The sequence below is a fragment of the Phocoena phocoena genome, chromosome X (genome assembly GCF_963924675.1).
Source record: "Phocoena phocoena chromosome X, mPhoPho1.1, whole genome shotgun sequence".
Lineage (NCBI taxonomy): Eukaryota > Metazoa > Chordata > Mammalia > Artiodactyla > Phocoenidae > Phocoena > Phocoena phocoena.
Genome location: NC_089240.1, coordinates 111609967 through 111618805, shown reverse-complemented (window position 1 = coordinate 111618805; position 8839 = coordinate 111609967). Strand labels below are relative to the sequence as shown.

Here is an 8839-nt window from a genome sequence, read left to right as displayed (position 1 = left end):
GGTAAAAAAACTTTTCTCCCCTTGACTTGAGACCATTCCACACATTGACAGGCAGCCAGCAGCATATGCTTTTTGCAAGAATAATTGAAAATATCAACTGGAGAGCACAGAATCCTTTTGAAACTCTGCCAGTTATTTGAAGTAACTTCAGCAGAGGAAAAAAATAAAGCACTCAATATCTTAACCTTGACGGATGCCTTCTTAGGACTTGGTCTCTAATTTGATTTTTAGTTATTCTGATACGATTTTTATTTTATAGTGGGCTTTTTGTTTGACTAGACCACCAAATTTCACTTAAATGAAAACTTAAGTGCTAACAAAGAAACCTTTCACCAAAGCAACCAGTTATCTCTTCACATTTAGCTTGAATTTATTTTTAACCTTTCAACAACAGCAGTAATAGTGTTGTAGAGAGGGTGCACTTGATTTTAACTTTGCTTTCAATATGACGGCTGTCAATGTTGCCCTGGTTCGTGATACCAAGTGGCTGACTTTGGAAGTCTGTAGAGAATTTCAGAGAGGAACCTGCTCTCGAGCTGATGCAGATTGCAAGTTTGCCCATCCGCCAAGAGTTTGCCATGTGGAAAATGGTCGTGTGATGGCTTGTTTTGATTCTTTAAAGGTGAGTCTCATCTAAATGCACATCATTTTTAATTGAAACTTGTTGATTTCTCTGGGTTTTTTTTGAAATATGTTGTGCCTTGAAATTAGTCAAGTTAATGATAGCATGAAAGCAGTAAGTTTGTTTGTTTTTTAAGACAGGATGTAGACTTTGTAGAACTAAGCCAGACTAAAGCTCACCAATCAAAGCTCACTGACCGAGATAGATAGACTTAAATAAAAAAAAATTCAAAAATTTTTGTAGGAGTGAGAAGTTGTAGCCTTGCTGTACTTTACGTCTGTGTATATTATTTAGATTTTAATACAGTGGTCATAGTCCTCAACATAGAGAAGTCCTTCACTGAAATATAGCTTATTATCTATATTATCAAAATATACTTGGCAGGGACCAATCAGAGGATAAATAAAGTCAGACAGAGAAAGTATAAGGTGAAAATCTCACCATCCAGGAGGAAAATGATGGCATTTTGAATTTTCTTACTTAAAGGATATTTTGAACCTTTAACTTAAACATATTTGCTACAAAACTAGGTTCATGTAATTTTCTTCCTGAGCAACTGATTGACCAATTTCATATTTGTGAGCACATTTTATAAGGATAGGTCTATTGCCAAGGTCATCAAACCTGAATATTATGTACATGAGTATAAACAAAATATGAGGACAGGTGAGATATTATGTAGAATAGAACATATATGATTGCAGAACGAAAAATGCACTGATTTTCATGTTTTATCCATGGTTATCCTTAAATTAAGCATAAACGTACAAATTAAAGTATAGGAGTAAAAAATAATAATAGAATCCTCGTTGAATTAGTAAGATTTGCTATGATTCATTTCAGATTTTTTTTCAAACTATGTTAAAATGGATATGGGGGGAAATGAATTAACCTTAAAAACCGTTTGAATTTCTTTTTTTCTTAACACCTTTATTGGAGTATAATTGCTTTACAATGGTGTGTTAGTTTCTGCTTTACAACAAAATGAATCAGTTATATATATACATATGTTCCCATATCTCTTCCCTCTTGCATCTCCCTCCCTCCTAGCCTCCCTATCCCACCCCTCCAGGCAGTCACAAAGCACGGAACTGATCTCCCTGTGCTATGCGGCTGCTTCCCACTAGCTATCTACCTTACGTTTGGTAGTGTATATATGTCCATGCCACTCTCTCGCTTTGTCAAAGCTTACCCTTCCCCCTCCCCATATCCTCAAGTCCATTCTCTAGTAGGTCTATGTCTTTATTCCTGTCTTACCCCCAGGTTCTACATGACATTTTTTCCCCTTAAATTCCATATATATGTGTTAGCGTACAGTATTTGTCTTTCTCTTTCTGACTTACTTCAGGCTGTATGACAGACTCTAGGTCCATCCACCTCATTACAATAGCTCAATTTCGTTTCTTTTTATGGCTGAGTAATATTCCGTTGTATATATGTGCCACACCTTCTTTATCCATTCATCCGAAGATGGGCACTTAGGTTGTTTCCATCTCCAGGCTATTGTAAATAGAGCTGCAATGAACATTTTGGCACATGACTCTTTTTGAATTATGGTTTTCTCAGGGTATATGCCCAGTAGTGGGATTGCTGGGTCATATGATTATTCTATTTGTAGTTTTTTAAGGAACCTCCGTACTGTTTTCCACAGTGGCTGTATCAAGTTACATTCCCACCAACAGTGCAAGAGGGTTCCCTTTTCTCCACACCCTCTCCAGCGTTTATTGTTTGTAGATTTTTTGATGATGGCCATTCTGACTGGTGTGAGATGATACCTCATTGTAGTTTTGATTTGCATTTCTCTAATGATTAGTGATGTTGAGAATTCTTTCATGTGTTTGTTGGCAGTCTGTATATCTTCTTTGGAGAAATGTCTATTTAGGTCTTCGGCCCATTTTTGGATTGGGTTGTTTGTTTTTTTGTTATTAAGCTCCATGAGCTGCTTATAAATTTTGGAGATTAATCCTTTGTCAGTTGCTTCATTTGCAAATATTTTCTCCCATTTTGAGGGTTGTCTTTTCATCTTCTTTATGGTTTCCTTTGCTGTGCAAAAGCTTTGAAGTTTCATTAGGTCCCATTTGTTTATTTTTGTTTTTATTTCCATTTCTCTAGGAGGTGGGTCAAAAAGGATGTTGCTGTGATTTATGTCATAGAGTGTCCTGCCTATGTTTTCCTCTAAGAGTTTGATAGTTTCTGGCCTTACCTTTAGGTCTTTAATCCATTTTGAGTTTATTTTTGTGTATGGTGTTAGGGAGTGATCTAATCTCATATTTTACATGTACCTGTCCAGTTTTCCCAGCACCACTTATTGAAGAGGCTGTCCTTTCTCCACTGTACATTCCTGCCTCCTTTATCAAAGATAAGGTGACCATATGTGCGTGGGTTTCTCTCTGGGCTTTCTATCCTGTTCCATTGATCTATATTTCTGTTCTGTGCCAGTACCATACTGTCTTGATTACTGTATCTTTGTAGTATAGTCTGAAGTCAGGGATCCTGATTCCTCCAGCTCCGTTTTTCATTCTCACAATGTTGATTCTTCCAATCCAAGAACATGGTATATCTCTCCATCTATTTGTATCATCTTTAATTTCTTTCATCAGTGTCTTATACTTTTCTGCATACAGGTCTTTTGTCTCCTTAGGTAGGTTTTTTCCTAGATATTTTTTCTTTTTGTTGCAATGGTAAATGGGAGTGTTTTCTTGATTTCACTTTCAGATTTTTCATCATTAGTGTATAGGAATGCCAGAGATTTCTGGGCATTAATTTTGTATCCTGCTACTTTACCAAATTCATTGATTAGCTCTAGTAGTTTTCTGGTAGCAGCTTTAGGATTCTCTATGTATAATGTCATGTCATCTGCAAACACTGACAGCTTTACTTCTTCTTTTCCAATTTGGATTCCTTTTATTTCCTTTTCTTCTCTGATTGCTGTGGCTAAAACTTCCAAAACTATGTTGAATAAGAGTGGTGAGAGTGGGCAACCTTGTCTTGTTCCTGATCTTAGTGGAAATGCTTTCCGTTTTTCACCATTGAGGACAATGTTGGCTGTGGGTTTGTCATATATGGCCTTTATTATGTTGAGGAAAGTTCCCTCTATGCCTGCTTTCTGGAGGGTTTTTATCATAAATGGGTGTTGAATTTTGTCGAAAGCTTTTTCTGCATCTATTGAGATGATCATATGGTTTTTCTCCTTCAATTTGTTGATATGGTTTATCACATTGATTGATTTGCGTATATTGAAGAATCCTTGCATTCCCGGGATAAACCCCACTTGATCATGGTGTATGATCCTTTTAATGTGCTGTTGGATTCTGTTTGCTAGTATTTTGTTGAGAATTTTTGCATCTATGTTCATCAGTGATATTGGCCTGTAGTTTTCTTTCTGTGTGACATCCTTGTCTGGTTTTGGTATCAAGGTGATGGTGGCCTCGTAGAATGAGTTTGGGAGTGTTCCTCCCTCTGCCATATTGTAGAAGAGTTTGAAAAGGATAGGTGTTAGCTCTTCTCTAAATGTTTGATAGAATTCGCCTGTGAAGCCATCTGGTCCTGGGCTTTTGTTTGTTGGAAGATTTTTAATCAGTTTCAATTACAGTGCTTGTGATTGGTCTGTTCATATTTTCTATTTCTTCCTGATTCAGTCTCGGCAGGTTGTGCATTTCTAAGAATTTGTCCATTTCTTCCAGGTTGTCCATTTGATTGGCATAGAGTTGCTTGTAGTAATCTCTCATGATCTTTTGCATTTCTGCAGTGTCAGTTGTTACTTCTCCTTTTTCATTTCTAATTCTATTGATTTGAGTCTTCTCCCTTTTTTTCCTGATGAGTCTGGCTAATGGTTTATCTATTTTGTTTATCTTCTCAAAGAACCAGCTTTTAGTTTTATTGATCTTTGCTATCGTTTCCTTCATTTCTTTTTCATTTATTTCTGATCTGATTTTTATGATTTCTTTCCTTCTGATAAATTTGGGGTTTTTTGTTCTTCTTTCTCTAATTGCTTGAGGTGCAAGGTTAGGTTGTTTATTCGAGATGTTTCCTGTTTCTTAAGGTGGGCTTGTATTGCTATAAACTTCCCTCTTAGAACTGCTTTTGCTCATCCCATAGATTTTGGGGCATCGTGTCTCCATTGTCATTTGTTTCTAGGTAGTTTTTAATTTCCTCTTTGATTTCTTCAGTGATCACTTCGTTATTAAGTAGTGTATTGTTTAGCCTCCATGTGTTTGTATTTTTTACAGGTCTTTTCCTGTAATTGATGTCTTGTCTCATAGCGTTGCGGTCGGAAAAGATACTTGATACAATTTCAATTTTCTTAAATTTACCAAGGCTTGATTTGTGACCCAAGATATGATCTATCCTGGAGAATGTTCCATGAGCACTTGAGAAAAATGTGTATTCTGTTGTTTTTGGATGGAATGTCCTATGAATATCAGTTAAGTCCATCTTGTTTAATGTGTCATTTAAAGCTTGTGTTTCCTTATTTATTTTCATTTTGGATGATCTGTCCATTGGTGAAAGTGGGGTGTTGAAGTCCCCTACTATGAATGTGTTACTGTCCATTTCCCCTTTTATGGCTGTTAGTATTTGCCTTATGTATTGAGGTGCTCCTGTGTTGGATGCATAAATATTTACAATTGTTATATCTTCTTGGATCGATCCCTTGATCATTATGTAGTGTCCTTCTTTGTCTCTTTTAATAGTCTTTATTTTAAAGTCTATTTTGTCTGATGTGAGAATTGCTACTCCAGCTTTCTTTTGGTTTCCATTTGCATGAAATATCTTTTTCCATCCCCTCAGTTTCAGTCTGTATGTGTCTCTAGGTCTGAAGTGGGTCTCTTGTAGACTGCAAATATATGGGTCTTGTTTTTGTATCCATTCAGCCAATCTGTGTCTTGTGGTGGGAGCATTTAGTCCATTTACATTTAAGGTAATTATCGATATGTATGTTCCTATTCCCATTTTCTTAATTGTTTTGGGTTCGTTATTGTAGGTCTTTTCCTTCTCTTGTGTTTCTTGCCTAGAGAAGTTCCTTTAGCAGTTGTTGTAGAGCTGGTTTGGTGGTGCTGAACTCTCTCAGCTTTTGCTTGTCTGTAAAGGTTTTAATTTCTCCATCAAATCTGAATGAGATCCATGCTGGGTAGAATAATCTTGGTTGCAGATTTTTCTCCTTCATTACTTTAAATATGTTTTGCCAGTCCCTTTTGGCTTGCAGAGTTTCTGCTGAAAGATCAGCTGTTAACCTTATGGGGATTCCCTTGTGTGTTATTTGTTGTTTTTCCCTTGCTGCTTTTAATATGTTTTCTTTGTATTTAATTTTTGACAGTTTGATTAATATGTGTCTTGGCATTTTCCTCCTTGGATTTATCCTGTATGGGACTCTCTGTGCTTCCTAGACTTGATTAACTATTTCTTTCCCATATTAGGGAAGTTTTCAACTATAATCTCTTCAAATATTTTCTCAGTCCCTTTCTTTTTCTCTTGTTCTTCTGGAACCCCTATAATTCGAATGTTGGTGCCTTTAATGTTCTCCCAGAGGTCTCTGCGACTGTCCTCAGTTCTTTTCATTCTTTTTTCTTTATGTTGCTCTGCAGTAGTTATTTCTACTATTTTATTTTCCAGGTCATTTATCCGTTCTTCTGCCTCAGTTATTCTGCTCTTGATCCCATCTAGAGTATTTTTAATTTCATTTATTTTGCTGTTCATTGTTGTTTGTTTCATCTTTAGTTCTTCTAGGTCCTTGTTAAATGTTTCTTGCATTTTGTCTATTCTATTTCCAGGATTTTGGATCATCTTTACTATCATTATTCTGAATTCTTTTTCAGGTAGACTGCCTATTTCCTCTTCATTTGTTACGTCTGGTGGGTTTTTATCTTGCTCCTTCATCTACTGTGTGTTTTTCTGTCTTCTCATTTTGCTTATCTTACTGTGTTTGGGGTCTCCTTCTTGCAGGCTGTAGGTTCGTAGTTCCCGTTGTTTTTGGTGTCTGTCCCCAGTGGCTAAGGTTGGTTCAGTGGGTTGTGTAGGCTTCCTGGTGGAGGGGACTAGTGCCTGTGTTCTGGTGGATGACGCTGGATCTTGTCTTTCTGGTGTGCAGGTCCACGTCTGGTGGTGTGTTTTGGGGTGTCTGTGGACTTTTTATGATTTTAGGCAGCCTCTGTGCTAATGGGTGGGGTTGTGTTCCTGTCTTGCTAGTTGTTTGGCATAGGGTGTCCGGCACTGTAGCTTGCTGGTCGTTGAGTGAAGCTTGGTGCTGGTGTTGAGATGGAGATCTCTGGGAGATTTTCGCCGTTTGATATTATGTGGAGCTGGGAGGTCTCTTGTGGACCAGTGTCCTGAAGTTGGCTTTCCCACCTCAGAGGCACAGCACTGACTCCTGGCTGCAGCACTAAGATCCTTTCATCCACATGGCTCAGAATAAAAGGGAGAAAAATTAGAAAGAAAGTATTAGTAGAAGTAGAAAGAAAGAAAGGATGGAGAGAGGGAGGGAGGAAGGAAGGAGGGAAGGAAGGAAAAAAAGAAAGAAGATAAGGTAAAATAAAGTAAGATAAACTATAATAAAGTTATTAAAATAAAAAAAATTAAGAGAAAAACAAAAATAAAACGGACGTATAGAACCCTAGGACAAATGGTGGAAGCAAAGCTATACAGACAAAGTCTCACACAGAAGCATACACATACACACTCACAAAAAGAGGAAAAGGGGAAAAAATCATAAATCTAGCTCTCAAAGTTCACCTCCTTAATTTGGGATGATTCGTTGTCTAAAGGAGGGAAGGAAGGAAAGAAAGAACGAATATAAAGTAAAATAAAGTTATTAAAATAAAAGGTAATTATCAAGAAAAAAAAATTTTTTTAAACCGGATGGATAGAACCCTTGGACAAATGGTGGAAGCAAAGCTATACAGACAAAATCTCACACAGAAGCATACACCTACACACTCACAAAAAGAGGAAAAGGGGGAAAAATCATAACTCTTGCTCTCAAAGTCCACCTCCTTAATTTGGGATGATTCGTTGTCTATTCATGTATTCCACAGATGCAGGGTACATCAAGTTGACTGTGGAGAGTTAATCCGCTGCTCCTGAGGCTGCTGGGAGAGATTTCCCTTTCTCTTCTTTGTTCTCACAGCTCCCAGGGGCTCAGCTTTGGATTTGGCCCTGCCTCTGCGTGTAGGTCGCTGGAGGGTGTCTGTTCTTTGCTCGGACAGAACGGGGTTAAAGGAGACGCTGATTTGGGGTCTCTGGCTCACTCAGGCCGTGGGGAGGAAGGGGCACGTACTGCGGGGCGAGCCTGCGGCGGCAGAGGCCGGCGTGACATTGTACCAGACTGAGGCGTGCCATGCGTTCTCCCGGGGAAGTTGTCCCTGGATCCCGGGACCCTGGCAGTGGCGGGCTGCACAGGCTCCCGGAAGGGGGGTGTGGTTAGTGACCTGTGCCCTTACACAGGCTTCTTGGTGGTGGCAGCATCAGCCTTAGCGTCTCGTGCCCGTCTCTGTGGTCCGCGCTTTTAGCTGCGGCTCGCGCCCGTCTCTGGAGCTCCTTAAAGCAGCGTTCTTAATCCCCTCTCCTCGCGCACCAGGAAACAAAGTGGGAAGAAAAAGTCTCTTGCCTCGTCGGCAGGTCCAGACTTTTTCCCGGACTCCCTCCCAGCTAGGCGTGGTGCACTAACGCCGTGCAGGCTGTGTTCATGCCGCCAACCCCAGTCCTCTCCCTGCGCTCTGACCAAAGCACCCCTGTTGCTGTGCTCTCCTCTGCGTCTCCGAAGCTTTCCCCCTTTGCCACCCACAGTCTCCACCCGTGAAGGGGCTTCCTAGTGTGTGGAAACCTTTCCTCCTTCATGGCTCCCTCCCACTGGTGCAGGTCCCTTCCCTATCCTTTTGTCTCTGTTTATTATTTTTTCTTTTGCCCTACCCAGGTACGTGGGGGGTTTCTTGCCTTTTGGGAGGTCTGAGGTCTTCTGCCAGCGTTCAGTAGGTGTTCTGTAGGAGTTGTTCCACGTGTAGATGTATTTCTCGTGTATCTCTGGGGAAGAAGGTGATCTCCACGTCTAACTCTTTCGCCATCTTGCCCGACGAAGCCTCAATTTCTTGATATTGTTTTATCCTCACCATGACCTATTTTACCTCGTTCACATTTTTATTTATGGCTGCTTTGGCTAATAGAGATGCATTCCTTCATGTGATCATTTATTCAGAAAACATTTTATCATGATATCCTACTTAAGTA

The 8839-nt window shown here is 39.3% G+C and overlaps 1 protein-coding gene across 2 annotated transcripts in view; it reads left to right on the top strand.

Moving 5' to 3' along the window:
• The first annotated feature begins 445 nt into the window (after nt 1-445).
• MBNL3 (muscleblind like splicing regulator 3) overlaps nt 446-8839 on the top strand; it is a 59657-nt gene continuing 51263 nt past the window's right edge. For both annotated transcript variants that reach the window (XM_065900861.1, XM_065900859.1), the window contains exon 1: nt 446-622. In XM_065900861.1, coding sequence (XP_065756933.1) covers nt 446-622 — 177 coding nt within the window. The remainder of the gene's footprint in view (nt 623-8839) is intronic.